The following is a 17594-nucleotide window of genomic DNA, read 5'->3' as shown; positions in this document are numbered from 1 at the left end:
TAGTAAAACATCATGGTACATGACCAGTAGAACCGTGGGTTTACAATCGTACTACTTTGTTTCATAATGTATAACCTCCATCCCACAGTAATATTATTTTTTTATTTCTGGGTCTAGTGCTTTGACCATTCATCTTGTTTACAAAATTTATAAAAAACTTAAAAAATAGTCATGCATAAAATATTATTCATATTTTATCATCTAGTAATAATAAAAATATTAATCGCAAAGAAATTCAAATAGGATGAAGAGTCAAAACATTATATCTAAAAACTAAAAACATTGTATCTAACTACGTTTGACCATTCATCTTATTCAAAAATTTATTATAAATATAAAAAATGACAAATCGCGCTTAAAACTTTTTTAATAATAAAGTAAGTCACAAACAAAATAAATAATATTTTCATAATTTTTTAATAAAATAAATAATCAAGTATTATAAAATAAAATCAAATATCTTATATTATAAAACGGAGGAATGGTATTTTGGATAGTGCAATTCTAAACAAGGTCCAGAATACTGCAGGTTGAGGCGTCTTTGTACTCACGAGTCATAAAGCCCAAAAGGCCTGGAAAGTTAATGGCACCACACAGGCCCAGTAGGCCGGACAGTTGGGTTGAGTTTACATATTACAGTCGAATGGGAGGATGGTTCACCAAATTGACAGTTTCTCACCCATTCAGAGGCTGAAACGTGTGGACTATCGATGCCTGGAGACCCGTACCATCAGCAAGCTGCAAGCCGGACGGTACTGAACATCGCGCGAGCTAAAGCATGGCAAGTTGAGTGTTGTTTGATTCTCACGGTCGGGCTGCTGCCGCCGCTCAATTTTGTCGAGACCCAGCTCCTGCCTGTTGTCAAGCCGAAACTTTTATAATTTTCAAAATTTTTAATAAATAATTTATATTACTAAATTTTCTAATTAAATATTTTCATCATCTAAACGTTTTGGACCTCACCTATCCTGATGTGATGAAAAGAACTAACACGCTAAGCTGGTTGGCCACAGTTGGAGCGCTATCATATAAACCACTCAACATGCTAGCATTGTTTTACATGTCAAAAGAAATTTAGATATTAGATGATAAAAATATTTATATGTGAGGTTTAGCAATAACATTATTTATTAAAAGGTTTAAGAAATAAGAAAAATCACATGCCGACAATCTCACGGACATCACAATCGGGCCCTTCTAGGTTTATACGAGTTGGATAACCGATGACCAGCACTACTGCCTCCTGAAGTCCTGAGTTTAGCACGATACCTTTGTTTATTCACATCGCGATGGGAAACCTAGGCCGATATGTTATGTGGGATTACCGGAAACGAATCGGTGTCATGGACTTGATTGGTGAAGAACATGTCTCGGCGATAGGTCGATACAGTCATTGTTTGTGCTGTCTAAGAACATGCAGTACCGTAGTATACATGACTAGTAAAAGCGCGTGTCAGCGTCTGATAGTTGGTTCGGTGTAGAATGAAAGAAACATTGACTTTAACCCACTCGAAAACGAAACGTTCACGTGGTGATCTGAGCAACCCCGTTGCAGGCCGGCTTGCAGTGCAGCAGCCTCCATCCAAGCTACTAGCAGGAGAAGAACTTTCAAGCTTCAACTTTCGAGTGCCGTAGAACGTAACTTTTGGATGGTGTAAAGCCGCGCCGGAACGTGACGAATTTGCCGCGGGCTGAAGTGGACGGGACACGCGGTTGGTGCGAGTGCGCCGCGTGGCGGGTTTTCGCCGCGGACATCAGCGGGGTTCTCCCTCTCCGGCCGCGCACGCGACGCTACGTAGGCGCCGCACTTTTTCCGCGGCGCGCATGTGGAGATGGGGGCGCGCCGCATCCGGTGCCGAGAGAAGTGTTTTGTACTGTTGTTGCGGCCTGCGGCGCGGTGGCAACTTGCGCCGAGTGGGCGAGCGAGCGGCTACGCATCGGGTTGTGATGCCCCGGCGCGTCGCTCTCTTTTCCTACCTGGCTTTTTTGCGGGGTTGCTTAGGCCTTGTTTATTTTTCAAAAAAAATTTCTAAAAACATTCCATCGAATTTTTAGACACCTAAATAAAGCATTAAATATAGATAAACCAAAAAACTAATTACACAGTTACGAAAGAAATCTTGAGACGAATCTTTTGAGACTAATTAGTCCATGATTAGCCATAAGTGCTACAGTACCCAACCTATGCTAATGACGGATTAATTAGGCTCAAAATATTCATCTCGCGGTTTCCAGCCTAGCCATGAAATTCGTTTTTCATTCGTGTCCAAAAACCCCTTCCGACATCTAGTCAAACATTTAACGTGACATTTCTCCCAAAAATTTTCTCAATCTAACCGCCCCTTATATTGACGATCGAGCAATCATTGTGTGCTTCCGGGCCGCAACGAACTCCTGCTCAATCATTGGGCTAGGCTGGCACATGTTTTGCCTTCTAATCGGCACCGTTAGCAGCCACAAGTTAGCAGGTTAAATCAAACACTTGCTGTTGAGCTCATGTTTGATGGATCGAGCTCCAGTTTGTCTAGATGGAGTATGCAAGCATTATATTAAAATTTTACTCGAGTTAGCGTGTTTAATACGGAGTACCATTTGCTGGCCAAGGTGGAATTCGTCTGGTTCATGTCGACGGAGTTCTGGTCTAGTCGCATCTTGCCAAGAACATGCGATATTGCTTCGTTCACCCTGCCAGCTCCTTTTGCATAAAAAAAAGTCAACTATGTGTCTAGCTCCCTATCGTGATTCGTGAGGGTCCTGAGTGATGTAACGCGTGGAACGAACCCCTGAGCCGTTGCCAATTCTCCTACATCAATATCCTCCGATTGTTGTCCCTTTGGTGTATATTTCTTGTTCATAAAACTGAACTTAGCTATTAATGCAGTCAAAACAATTGTTGGGGGCAGTGTATCACTAGGTACCACGACGGAGGATAGCATTGGCTGCGTTCACAAGTAATAATACACTAAAACTTTTTTATCGTTTTTCGTGCACACGTTTTCCGAACTCATATATAGAGTAATATTTTCAAAAAATAAATTATATAAAAGTTATTTAAAAAACAAATTAATCTATTTTTCAAGTTTGCAAAAGTTAATACTCAATTAATCATATACTAACGGCTTTTCTCGTTTTACGTGCTTTGATTTGACTAATGGCCAGTGTCACTTGCGAATGTTGCCATTGACATCGCGTTAGAGTAGATACAATAGCAGGCTACAAACCAACTATAAACATATTTTAAGAAGAGGAACAACGGGTTATAGATTTATAACCAGCTGTAATACAAACTCCAAGACATAATGTATATATGACATGTGAGACATGGTAGCATATGTTTTATATGTAGCTATTATACAAATTGACTATTAGATTGACTATGAATTGGAGCCACTAGTTAGCTATACTATTAAACTTGCTCTTAGAGCAAGTTCAATAGTATAGCCAGCTACTAGCTACAATTCACTTATAGCGAATTCATACTATAGTTGCCTACAAAACATTAATACATAGTCCCACATGTCATACATACTGGCATTTTGGAGTCCGTGCTGTAGCTAGCTACAAATTAGTAGTCCACCCTCTTTTCTCTTTTTTCTTATCTCTTTAAAATATGTTTATAGCTGGTTTATAGCCTGCTATTGTACCTGCTCTTAGAGCAAGTTCAATAGTATAGCCAACCGCTAGCTCCAATTCATCTATAGTCAATCTAATAGCTAATTCATACAATAGTTAACTATAAAACATTAGTACATGGTCCCACATGTCATATACACATTCTGTCTTGAAGTCTGTATGTAGCTAGCTACCAATTAGTAGCATCTCTTTTCTGTCTCCACTCTTATCTTTTTAAAATATATTTATAACTGGCTTATAGGGTGCTGTTGTACCTGCTCTCACACTTCTCACTTCCCCGAGATTTTTGTCTTGCCAGCTGCAAGTTATCAGTGATTTGACAAAGCACATGCTGGTTCAGTGCGTGACACCACATGGAGAGGGTGGACGCACGTCCATTCCACCCCGGTGCATGAATTGGCGATCACTGGTCACGAGGTAACCCTGCGTTCGGTCGCGCAGCAAACTCCACCTCGCGCCGACGGCCGATTGACGCGCGATCCCCCGGCCCCCGCGTCCGCCCGCCTGGCCTGAAACAAACTGAAACCACCGCCCGACCCGACCGGCGAAACCCCGCGCGAGACGGCGTGCGAAGCGAGCGCAAAGCCTGCGAGGAACCCGACGAAAAACAACCTGGCTCGTGATGTCACACGAGTCACGCTGCACCTGCAATTCTGCACACGGCGGGCGGGCGCCCGCGGCAGCTTTCGTAAACAAACGTCCACACCGCCGACAGATAGGCAGCCAGCCAGCCACGCCCCGTCTCCTCGTCAGCCTCAGCGCTCGCGGGGCCCGCACGGGCACAGGGCCCTTTCCCTTTTCCCAAAATTGGCCTCCCTTCCTCGACTCCACTCCGCGGTTCCACCCAGCGTATGTGCGTATCAGCGCTTTCCCCCAGATCACCGCGCAGCCCCGTTGCCGGGCTCCTGCCCCGTGGAGCCCCAGCGCCTGGAGGGCCCCGCGCTACGTTTCGCAAGCCCGGGGCAGCAGCGGAATCCGGGACCTGCCCCTACGGTCCTCGTCGCCCGCGCCATCCTCGCCTCGTCGCCGACACGGAGGGCGGAGGGTACAAATTTTGCGCTGCAGCACCTGCTGTTAGCTTCAAAATATGTACTTGCTCTGATCTAAAATAAATTAATTTTTTATTTTTTATTTTCTCTGTCCTAAAATAAATTAATTTTTCATTTTTTATCTTTAATTTTTGACTCTTTATTTTATTTAAAAAAATTTTGAGATTGATATTTTTGTTTTTATTAAATGATAAATCATAAATAGTATTTTACGTGTGACTAATTTTTTTTAATTTCCTGAAAATTTTTCAAATAAGATAGATAGTCAAACGATGAACACAGAAACCGGAGAATTCTTTTTTTAGGACAGAGGGAGTACATATCCATAATGCTCGTTGTATGTGGCAACGAGAGCTAGGTTCACTACTAACTTCAATTTATCTATAGTCAATCTAATAGTCAAATCATATAATAGTTACCTACAAAACATATACCACCATATCCCACATGTCATACATACATTATGTAGTGGAGTCCGTGCTACAGCTGGATACAAATTAGCAGCCCATTCTTCTTTTCTTTCTCTCTTGTCTCCTTAAAATATGTTTATAACGGACTTATAGCCTGCTATTGCACCTGCTCTGAGATCCCCGAATCCATGTGAGTAATTCTCTTATTCGAGAAGATATATGAAGTCAATTTCTTTCTCAAGGGAAATCAAGTGCCACTATCTTCGTTTCCCGTATCCCCGCTCCAATTACATATTTTCATCAGCATAATAAGGTCTATAGTAGGGTTTTACGTCTTTTAGTTACATATTTGAGAAGATATATGACAGGAACTCTAAAGTTCTAAAACAAAATGATAGACAAGCATAATCATTCTAAAATCGGACTATCTATATATCTATTTCCAAGTTATATTTATGGGACTCCTAATGTCCAATATGGGAGCAACGAAGGGAGACGCTAGTCCCGATATACAATCAAAAAACCATAAGGACACCATAAAAGTAGTGTTTTACGTCTTCATGTAGCCTAAACATTTATACTCGATTGGCTTTGGTCCCCCATTGAAGTTGTTAGTCCCTCCACACACACAACACAACACTCACTCCCGAGCTTCCTAGGCCAAACCCAAAGGAGATCCTTACAGTCTCCCGCTAGAGTTCTCCCTCCGGTATCCACTGTGATAAGTGTGTATCTATGAGATATCTCATATCCATAATACCCACACTGCTCTACCCATGAAAAAGCCTACTCATGATAAAATTTGCGAGAGGTGCGCACCAGGAGGACTAAGTCCCTGGCCCTCCCTCCCTCTCTCAATCTCATCTCTCCTCCACTCTCTCCTTCTCTACCTCTCACTCCACCAATGGTGATGGCGACGAGAAGCGCAACCATGGTGACTGGTGATATGAGGAACGACGATGGCAACCAGTGACGGGATGTGTGGCTCCATGTCAATGACCTTCGAGAAGGCTAGATCCCCGCCGACAATCTCCAGGAAGAGTGGATGCTCGTCGGTTTCATCAGGGATGAGAGGAGCCATGTTGGTAACATCAAGGAGGTACGATCAACTAATATTTGATTTAAATTTCTTTCATGTAAATATAGGGAAATGCAATGATATTAGTTTTTCAACTTATAAAAAATTGGACTTTGAATTATGTGTTTTTTATAGTTGCATAGTTATTTTGCTCATTTATATATACAACTATTTTTCATTTAATATAAGGAGACGAGAACTAGTATGGGATATAAGTCATCTTTGTATAAACTAGTTTTCATTAAATTTAGATTTGTAGAGTTTAAATTCTGATATACTTTTAGAATGTAAATAAATTATTTATTAAAATTGGTCTTGCTATATATGAACTTGATCCTTAAAATTAGTGTATGAGCTTGGCATTGTAACTTTTCTATAATTAGTGTAGAAATTTGACCTTGCAAATTCTAAAATTACCGTCTAAACTTGAAAACTCGTACTTGTAATATATGTCAAACATATAATTAATTATGTAAATCTAAAGTAATCACTATTAACTGGTGGTTTGCTACATTTTGTTAGAGTTTGTAATGCAGCGAAAAATTATAATGAAAGGAATTTTTGTGGGTTTGGAGAATATGAAGGGGGTATATTCACCATCTCAAGTGAGAGGTGATCACATATACTTATCAATCTTACTCCCTTCAACCAAATAAAAAAATAGATCAACATATCCATTCACCCAAACAGAAAAACAGACCATCATATCCATTCAACCAAACGAAAAAAATGGATCACCATATCCTTGAAATACGGACGACCATATCCCATTTTAACTTGACCACGAACCAAATACGTCCTAGAGTAGCCCATAAACAAAGTCCTCAGAACAACTTTAAAATTTTAAGGAAAAAAACAGTTTCTACCGGAACCCTTAAAGTATAATGACCCTAAATCCCACCCCTCCCCATTATAATCGTGCGACTCTAGGCCTAACCCCTGTCAACCGTTTTCTTTTCCGGAAGGACGATTTAGGTTTGTTTATTCTTGTCCTCATGCTAATCCGTTTGTCGTCCATCTTTGTTGTTGTCATGATCTTCGAAAATTGAACCCTATGACCACCAGAGTGTCTTTTTTGTATTTTTTTTTCAGAATTTTCTATAGCGTCTGGTTGAGTTTTTATATATTGTGGGTTGATATAGCATTTATATGGTGAACAAATATTTGTTGATGTACCTGTGATGTATGTGAAGAAGACAATAATAAGTTGATATCATATTATATCGGTTTAGTCTCTGGTCTTCAATTAATCTAGTAGGTATGTCTTGAAATAGAAAAGATTGAGAAATATGAGTATGTCTTGAAATAGAAAAGATTGAGAAATATGGGGTAATTAAAAAATGGGAGTTAAGTTGGAGTTAGATGTAGTTTTAGGATATTTGACTTTTGGTTGTTTTGAAATAGAAGCCGAAGATGCTCTGAACCCACCGAACATACGAACATGATAGTGACCTTGGAAATATTTCATAGAAAATGCATTTGGTCTTTAACATATACGCCAATTATTTTTGGCGTGACAGCAGAGTCAAGAGTTAAGGAGGTCGTCTTACCTTTCTTTTCTCTCTCTATCTTTTTGACGTAACTTTTCTAATTTGCAGAGACGGGTTCTTCACAGGCCCCCAATATATGTGGAATTATTGGGTTGGATTTTATTGGTTGGGAGAGCATCTTCAAAACACTAGATATCTATAAATTTTATTGAGCTCGGAAAAACACAAGCAAATATTGGCATGCATCATAAGAGCAGTCATAATAGCAAACTATAAATCAGCTATAAACATATTTTAAGAAGATAAGAGAAGAGAAAAGAGCAGCGAGCTACAGATTTATAGCCAGCTGCAGCACAGAATCTAAAACGCAATATGTGTATTATAGGTGGGACCCAGATACTAATAGTGTAGTATATATTTTACATGAAACTATTGTAGGAATTGACTATTAGATTGACTATATATATATATATATATATATATATATATATATATATATATATATATATATATATATATATATATATATATATTGATTTGGAGCTAGCAGTTGGATATACTATTAAACTTGCTCCGAGTGTTAGTAATATAGGTTATTTATATAATCCGTGCGCTACCTATGAGCACAAATAAAGCCTCATCTTTCCACTTTTACTTTTGTTTATAAGCCAAAATTTAAATTTTCAAGCTTAAATTTAGATTTAATTTTAGAGTTTTTTTCACCGTAGTTTATTTTTTAGCAGTTGTTTTTATACGCTAAGAATATATATATATATATATATATTTATTTACATTGTATTTTTTGTTTGCAAATATGCATAAGTTTTTCTGAAAAACTAAACAATAACCCTAGTGGATGCTTATGTTTGTTGGACTATGAACACTCGTAAATCTAGATATTTTTAGCAATTGTCTTATTTAGCGCACATATTAATTTAATCAAATGTTTTTTTAAAAAAAGAAAAGAGGTTTCAATGCCCGCGAATAAGCGCCCACCACTGCTAAGCTTTTGTTCTTTGTACGGTTACGACGGTTGATTTGCCACGTGTTATGTCCGGTTAATTACGTCACATATTTCCGCTTCTGTCTATATTTATAAGCCAAAATTTAAATTTATAAACTTAAATTTAGAGTTGATTTTAGATTTTTCACTGAAGTTTATTTTTCAATCTTAACGTTTAGATCACAAAAATACGTATGCAAAAGTTTTATTCACAAATTATTTTTTTATTTATAAATATTTCCTTTGACTTTTGTGTGGCTCCTAATCAACTTGTGCCTGTCCATGGTTCCTATTTTCATCATTGACAACCAAACCAGGCATGTTGACGTGAAATAGTCGATAATGTGTTGTGTTGTCTCTAGGTTCATGAAATACAGTTAACATAAATAATTGTTTGATCCGTCCCTTATCAATACTCTATTTGATGTTCATATATAGCCTGTCGTGAGAAAGGAGTCGCCCCCAACAACTTGCATTTGCATTTGGACAGTGGCCAAGTTTACCATGTCAGCGTCACAGGCTTGGTGGCCCTAGGCAAGGAGCGGTGTGGCCACTCTTGCCCTAAATTGCTGGCCACACATCCCAACTTTTATAGTAACATGCACAATGTTTTATATATAAATATTATTTTTAAATATAATTTAAATGTTTATGATCTTAATTTATATATGTATATAATGTATACGTATATTTATTATTGCTAGGAAAAAGTCTACTTTACCCCTGAACTATCCGGGTTGGTCTACTTAACTCCTAATGTAGAAAATGGGATATTCCACCCTCTGAAGGACGAAACCAGTTCAAATACCCCTAGAGTGGTTTTGTTCAGTACACGATGATATGGTGGTGGTTTTGTCCATGTGAAGTATGGAGGGGCAGTGACATGGTGTTGCCAGTTCAATATTTTTTTTTCACAAGTGAACTGGATTGAGAATGATAAACATCAGTGATAATATGTAATCTTTAGGAGTGCTGATCAATGAGTGAAAATAAACATTTAGTTCAACTTAGGTTTAATGGGTCAATATTTTGTGAGATGCAAGCAATAGCGCTGTCATGTTAGCATCTACATGGCAAAACCACCTACAAAACCGCTTTAGGGGATTATTTGATTTAGTTTTTTATCTCAGGGGTGAAATATCAGTTTCATATAATAGGAGGTTAAGTAACCAACCCTGATAGTTCAGGGGAGGTGAAGTAGACATTTTTATTATTGTTATATAGTATGATGAGAACCTATATATTTATTCTCATACCAAAGCCTTAAAAATCAGGACCGGTCCTACGGAGCAAATTGTGCGACATATGATAAACTTGCAATATATTGTCCTATCGATTTTCATGTGAGGGCACTCCCAATGTAGTACTCAGGTAGTTTCTATCCTTATTTATTACTGTCATGTAAGCAAATTGCTGATGTGATAGGTTATTTATTGAAAAAAGAAAGAGAAAAAGAAAGAAATAGTTTCTTATTTGAGAACCGGTGTCTTCACGCTTGTCGATGCACTGGAAACGATCCCGGTCTGGCGTTGGGGGAAGGGATGGTTTCCATGCCCTCAGCTTAGATCTAGTGCGGCCCACACGCTTCCCATGGCACACAACCTCATTTGACTTGTCACACATGATCCTTCTTTGTTTGCATATGTTTATTAGAGCAAGGCTAATAATATAGCCAACAAGCTGGCTATAAGACTTATATTTTTTTCTTAGCCCACCCATATACTAGTTAAATTTTTATCATTAATACAGGGCCCACATGTTACTCTCACAGAGTTTCTTGGTTCCTGTGCCCAAGCTGACTACAAGCTTACAGCCTGCTTACACTCTCTTTCATTATCTCTCTCCTCCACGTAAGCATATAGTCAGCTTATAGACTGCTATTATACGTGCTCTTAAATTTTAGTCTGCGTAGAAACTACTAAAAAACCATGCATTGGAATAGTTAGTGTCTATCTTACAATTAGTAGAAACTACATTCGGAAACCGTGAGTACATATGCTGAGGTCATGTGTTAAAAGCTAGTATATTGGTTTTCTGGTTATTATTCCGAGGAATGATCAATCATCCTACCATATCCCTACTAGCTGTGTCATTATTGTTTTGGAGAAGTCAAATAACATATGTATAAGTAAAAAATAATTTATAAATAAAATTTTTACACATGTGTTCTTAGTTATTTAAAAAATCAAGGCTAAAAAATAAACTATGATAGAAAACTCAAAAATCTACTCTAAAGTCATGGTTAAAAATTTAAATTTTGGTTTATAGATAATAACATAAGCTAAAACGAAAAAATAGGACTACAAGACCTTTACAAGACCTTAACACAGTTAAGTTCGTACAATATAGATTATAGATTAAGAAAGGGGTTAAAAAACAGAGTCTAGGTGGTAGTAGCTATAACTATCCTCTGGTAGCGTTTCTTAGGTTCACTTGTCAACGTACTTGTTGCAACTGAGTTACCTCAACTAATGTCAATGCCATGGTTAATATCATCAACTATTTATGCGCTTAAATTTTAATTTAAATTATATTAGACTTGAATATATAGTTTTTATATCGTGTTTTAATATATACTTTTTAAAGTCACAGTAGGCACAAGTATATAAGTTTTGGTCCGCTTAAACAAACGCGAAGCATGTCAAAACAGCAAACAAGCCAAACAGGATACATCCCCTTAAAAAAAAAGGAACACAGTACACCACACCATTCCCCCATCCGTCTATAGGTTAAAAGCCCAATACCAGCGCAACATCAAGCTTTCGTCTTGGCAGCTCTCGGACCCTCGGCTCCGTCTCCTATCCTCCTCTCCTCTCCCTCCCCTAGTCTCCTCTCCTCTCCGCCTCCTCCACCATCGCCTCCCATTCTCCCACTCTAAACCCCATAGCTAAAGCGGCGGGGGTGCTGGTAGTGTTGAGGCATTCTTGAATCCAGCGTGTGCACTTCTCCAGATCCATCCTTTTGGGTCGTATCTAGATATCTTCGGCCGATTTGGAGCAAGAAAAGGCCCTCCCAAATCGCCTTGTTGCAGAAAGGAGCCGCCTTTGCGCAGCTCCTGCCCTTTGCTCGTTCGTCCTGCTCTCGGATCATATATCTCCTCCAGGGAAAAGGAGCTGCCTTTGCATTTATTCTTTTGGCCCCTTCGGAGATCGCCTTCGTCAAGATTTGTTGGGAACCCAATTCGCTGCGATTCCCTTGTGGAAAGGCGCCGCTTTGGCTCCTGTTTCCCCACCGCTCCGGCCTCTCCCTATATATCTATCTGCCTCTCTTGTTCACACACGCCACATACACCTGCCTGCCTAACTTTGGTTTACTTCGATCCACCGGTTTTTGCCATCCCCGTCTCGGCATTTGATCGTTGCCTAGTCGCTTGCTGATTTGATAAAGGCCAAATCGCTGTCTGGCCCTTGTTTTTCTCCCTCTGGAGTTGTTGCGGTTGTTTGCTGTTCTTGGTGGGAGACATGGCTGCCGAGAACGGAGGCGGCGTGCCGCAGTTCAGCGAGGAGGAGCTGCGGGACGTGAGCGGGGTGCGCTGGGGCGAGGACTTCGTGGAGGTGACGTGCGGATGCACCAGCCACCGCTATGGCGACGCCGTTGGCCACCTCCGCGTCTACGCTTCTGGCGACCTCGAGGTCAGCTGCGAGTGCACGCCCGGGTGTCGTGAAGGTCCGTGCTCACCAACCGTACGCCTCGTCCTTTGCTTGCTCGGTTTGTCTCTTTGTTCTTGATTTCATGTCCGCGCGTCGGTGCACGGGTGGTGCGCGCTTGATCTCTTGGCTATGGACGACTTGCTCCCATGACCTGAGTGGACCTGCATGCAATGCCGGCTCATGCGCCTTTGCGCTGCCTACGCCTAACGTCGCTTGCGTCTTGCTCTTGCACAGTTGTACTTGGTGCGCCATGTTGCTGCCCATGCATTGCTAGTCTGGTTCGCGGGTCTGTGGATTTCGGCAATTAAATCGCCCCCTTTTCTGCAATCTGCCTGTTCATGGTCCAAGTGTAATATCGCCTCCATCTTTCATTTGGTTTAGGACCTTTTAGGAGGTTAGGCACCTCCTCTTATGTGGTATTACTACCTAATGCACGCAAGTTGAATTTTGACATTGTCTACTCCCTGCATGCTGGGGATGATGAGGTTCACCTCTGTTCAGTCTCGGTGTTCGATCACTGGCGGTGGGCAGTACATTGCTACTGTCTCTGTTTAGTACTTGTATGGTTGTGTTCAGGTTTTCTTTCGTATGAGCTAGAGCATCAGAGCATGGGCCCTGTTCTGGTTTGCAGTTGCATGCTGCTTTCTTCTGCATCTATGTGAAATTCATCATTCGATCTTGACTCCAACATAGTTGCTTGTGTGTTTTGTTTGCGGACGGTGAAATGGATAGCTTTTTATTGTGTTGTCTCTGTTGTAGTATGTTGTAACCTGGTGGCCATATTTTTTTGGTTTCTGAAAGCTGTAAATGCGCTGAATTCAGTTTCTTTATCCCCAATGTCTGTATTTCAGTGTGCGTCCGTACTGTGCTGTAAGTAGATTTAGTTGACGCAGATAACATCAGTGCTATCACCGTGGATTTTACTATACTTATACTCCACCTTGCATGGTCCCCAGAGTGTTGATTACAATATTTAGGTACACACCATATTTGTTTTTAGCATATTTAATGCATGGACCAACATAGTCTCGTTTAAATCAAACGTGGGTCTGTATTTGTTATAGCATGGTTCATCCTTGTAACTGTAGACATGTGTAAGGTGATGGTATAGGCAAGGTTAAAGATAGCAACAAATTATGACTACCCCATCCTGTGTACAACTGCATCTTTTACTAAAGATTGGTTATGCGATCTAAGGGTGGTTTAACAAACAAAAAAGCTCTAGATTCCAAATATGCTGTTTCTTGTTATAATTTATAATGAAGACCTTCATAACATGTCCAATGATCTGGGTGCATGCACTATGGGGTTCTCCTTGCTCAATATATATAGCTGGGAGTTTATTTGTTCATTATGCCATTTCTCTATGTTTGCATAGAACAATATTATTGATTTGGTTATTTAAGTAAAGGATGTTGTAGATGCATGTTATTTCAATTTAATGCTGGAAAATTTGCAGTGCCTGGTTTTATTTCATTCTGTGGGGGAATTTTTCTAGTTATATGCTGTAGCATCACTTTGTCATCGTATTTCTATATCTTCTGGCTGCATTCGAATGCAGTTGATTTCTTTTACTAGCACCGTTATAGTAGTATTATGAGCAGCACATATACAAAATCTGAGTATTATATGCCACTTAGATCTACTATCATTTCTCATTATTATGATTGAAGCGGCATAGCTGCCATTTAAGTTCTGTAAGTTGAAATTGCAGACAAGTTGACGCCTTCTGCCTTTGAGAAGCACTCTGGAAGGGAGACTGCAGGAAAGTGGAGGAATACTGTGTGGGTCATGGTTCAAGGAGAAAAGGTTCCGTTGTCAAAGACAGCTCTGCTGAAATACTATTCACTGTCGCTCAAATCTGCTAATGGTTCTCACAAGGGCCGTAATGGTCGCCCGTCACACCGTGATGAGTTTATTCACTGTACTGAATGTGGCAAGGAGAGGAGATTTCGGCTTCGGTCCACAGAAGAGTGCCGTATTTACCATGATGCTCTTGCTAAACCTAACTGGACATGTTCAGATTTGACGACTGATAGGTATGTATTGTCACAACTGTGTTAGCAAATAATCTAGCATGCTAATATCAAACTATACTGTTTATCTAGTTCTATATGATATGCTAATGCCATTGTTCCAAAGTTTGTGCCAGCCTACTTTTCTTTTTGTTCTTCTGATCTACTCCCTCCGTTTCATAATGTAAGACTTTCTAGCCTTGTCTAGATTCATATGAATGCTAATGAATGTAGACATATATATAAATTAAATACATTCATCAATTGATGAATTTAGGTAAGACTAAAAAGTCTTACAATATGAAACGGAGGTAAATCATTTTCCTTTTGATTAGTGGTATTGCAGGTATTTCTTGTTAAGTTTAGTTATTAGAGAACAGCTGGCACAGTTCTGTGCTAATTTAATTGTTTATGATGTGCGTGTAGTATGCACCGTGTAACATGATATTTTCTAAGCACTTGCCTTTCCATTGAAAAAAAAACGTTATCATAATATCTAGTTTTCCAATATTACTATGCTTTCTTGGTTGATGAATTAATATGAATAAATATTAGTGGCCCACACACCCTTTGGTGGCTGGAGTACACTTAGCGTATATACGCATGTTGCTTTTATGTTTTTCAACTAGTAGCCTTTACAATGATAGTGAAACCAAGTTAATAGACTTCCAGCACTCAAGCTGCAGGCTTTGCCCAGATGGCGGCCCATACATCACTAGTTCTCTACCATGATTGGTAGTAGCGTCTCTGGTAGTAGTCTTATGAGTTGTTGAGGCACTGGGAAATGTTTATGCTAATTGTCCAATGTTTAACATAGCAAAATTGTCCAAGATAACACAGTAAAACTTACTTAGGTAACTATAACGCAAATAGGCCTACATGAGGGAATTTAACCCTAAATTGCAGTACAGCTTCTGCATATGATCAAACTGCATTGTGTGGTGAAACTATGAATGCATTGTACAGTTAACCTATCCCAGTTCATTTGGTTTTGTACTAGTGTAGGAGTAATAAGTCCAAACTGCTGCCCTGTAGTGCCATCTGTTGAACTGTTGCTATGCAAGTTTCAGGCCCAACATTTCCAGATCTCTGCAGGGTCATGTACTGATGTACTCATGTGGCCTGTAGCCACACAACACTTTCAGTACTACTGTATCCCTGAACTTGCCTGCATGTCTAGCATGTAGGGAAAATTTTCTAGGATTGCTCAAGGTGCTGTTCCCTTCACTAGCATGAGTACATCCTAAATTTGGCTGCAACGTTTACCTTGAATTTTCCTTCTTTTTCTAAAACAAGAAGCATTGCTTTGCGGCCAGTGTACTTTCATGCACCATTACCTGTTCTAGATTCCTTCATCGCAGCTCTTGGTTTCCCATATTTGATAACTATATATCTACTTTGTTCTTGTGCCCCGATATATACATTGCATAACGTCGCTTTGATCCCAGCAGGGTCACCTGCGGCGATGAGGAGGAGCGCGCGAGCCGCAAGGTGCTGAGAGGCTGCTCCCGCTCCACGTCCTGCTCCGGCTGCGTGAAGTGCGTCTGCTTCGGGTGCGAGATCTGCCGCTTCACCGACTGCGGATGCCAGACCTGCGTCGACTTCTACCATAACTCCAAGGAGTAGGAGGATGAAGCACCAGTGCACAACCATGGCAGTGTACCATTTCGAACCATAATGTTCTTTAATTAGTTAACCCCCGGGCCAAATGATTCCCCAGCTTCACTGGGGGCCTCCTATCCTATCCTGAGATGCTCTTTGACTAGCTTCTTCCCATGGACAGCTACCAGGGAAAGCCGGCCAATTTTGCTTCATATACAATTCACCAACAATTCTATTCAAATTCATCATTCTATTACATTGCCGGGATCATATCTGTGGCTAGCTTTGGGTTGATTCGGTTGCCAGCGCAGTCTTTTGGTTGTGTGCATATCGTGTGGTTTCGACGTCTAAATTGCGCGAACGTGCCGGTTGATCGGTTGGATGCCCATGTGAACTTGGTGGAAATGTCGCAAAGCTGCATGCGCACGTAGCATGGAGATGTTGTCCAGTGACAACTGACGGTGGTGTAGTCCGGGGACCCCCACCGCGGCAGCGCTGGAGGGTGGATGCACGGGCTGACGAGCACGTCACGCGAGTGGAGACAGACGGGACAGGACTACAGGACGGAAGCGAACCGTGGCTTCGGGCTGCGGGTGAGGGAGGCTCGCCTCGTAGTCGCAACTCGCAACCAGGTTTCTCTTATAGTAGCATGATAGCATCTGGGACGATACCAGATTGTTTTTGCAGTATCAAACGTGGTATATCTACTGTGATTCTTTTTGGATTTTTTTTCTGACTTTCTCTAAATTATAGAATTCTTTTGATATTTATCAAACTAAACTGTTATTCATTATTATCGAGAGATTTTACGGTGTTTGCGAGGTACAAGGAGGTGGGGCGACATGAGCCGTTGATCGAGGGGAAATGTACGAAAAGAAAAAATAGTAATAGGATTAATGTAAATACAATTTTATTAGAAGCGCATTAGTGTCTTCTATATAAATGAAAAGATATGGGGATGTATTACCTGTTACGCTCTATTCTTTCTTTTAGATTGTTCTGTTCGTTCACTTCATGGTTAGGGTTACGTATCAGTTCGTTCTGTTCTTTGGTAGGTTTACGTGATCTTGGTTCCCATATGAGAAAGGTGAAGAGAACCAAGGGCTAACACGACGCGTGGCCGGAGTTAGGGGCGTCAGTTGAGGTCGGGCCGGAGAGAGGGTTGTGGAGGAAGAGCGGCCGACCGAAGTGGTATAGGACTGCAGTCATTCGCCGGTGGAGGTAGTCCAATACTGCATGTGTTCACCGGTGTACATAAATCTTGTCATACTTTTTCTCCTTTCGATCGGTGATCTACCGATGTCTCGTGTGACTAGGGGCTTGACCAGAGATTTGGTGGGTTGGTGGAGGAAGGAGCGGCGGATGAAAGAGGACCTAGAGAAACTGGTCTGGGACTGCCTTTGTTCGGCGAAGGTAGAGGCGGCCACACGGTAGATCGATCTAGTTATATTTCACAAATCTTTAGCATTGTACTTGCTTTGTTGCCATTAGGTACATAAATCTTCTAAATTTTTTGTTATTTCAATCTTTGATTACGCAAAATTATCCCGCACAACACATGCCATATGTAATTTGGTTTGTGAGTTGAGTTATTGACTGCCTCTTAATATTTTTATTCAATTCTAATAGTGTTTATATGTGTTGAAATTCATAATTCTGTTGGG

At 40.5% G+C, this 17594-nt stretch overlaps 1 protein-coding gene across 1 annotated transcript; it reads left to right on the top strand.

Moving 5' to 3' along the window:
* Window positions 1-11744: 11744 nt before the first annotated feature.
* Window positions 11745-16214, top strand: LOC102720925 (protein ULTRAPETALA 1-like). The gene is made up of 3 exons (XM_006644739.3): window positions 11745-12329; window positions 14028-14352; window positions 15780-16214. The coding sequence occupies exons 1-3, from the start codon at window positions 12125-12127 to the stop codon at window positions 15952-15954; spliced, it is 705 nt and encodes a 234-aa protein (XP_006644802.1). The 5' UTR covers window positions 11745-12124; the 3' UTR covers window positions 15955-16214.
* The last annotated feature ends 1380 nt before the right edge of the window (window positions 16215-17594 follow it).

The sequence above is a fragment of the Oryza brachyantha genome, chromosome 1 (genome assembly GCF_000231095.2).
Source record: "Oryza brachyantha chromosome 1, ObraRS2, whole genome shotgun sequence".
NCBI classification, from domain to species: Eukaryota; Viridiplantae; Streptophyta; class Magnoliopsida; order Poales; family Poaceae; genus Oryza; species Oryza brachyantha.
Note: the sequence above shows the minus strand (reverse complement) of the source record. Positions and strands in the feature narration are given on the sequence as shown.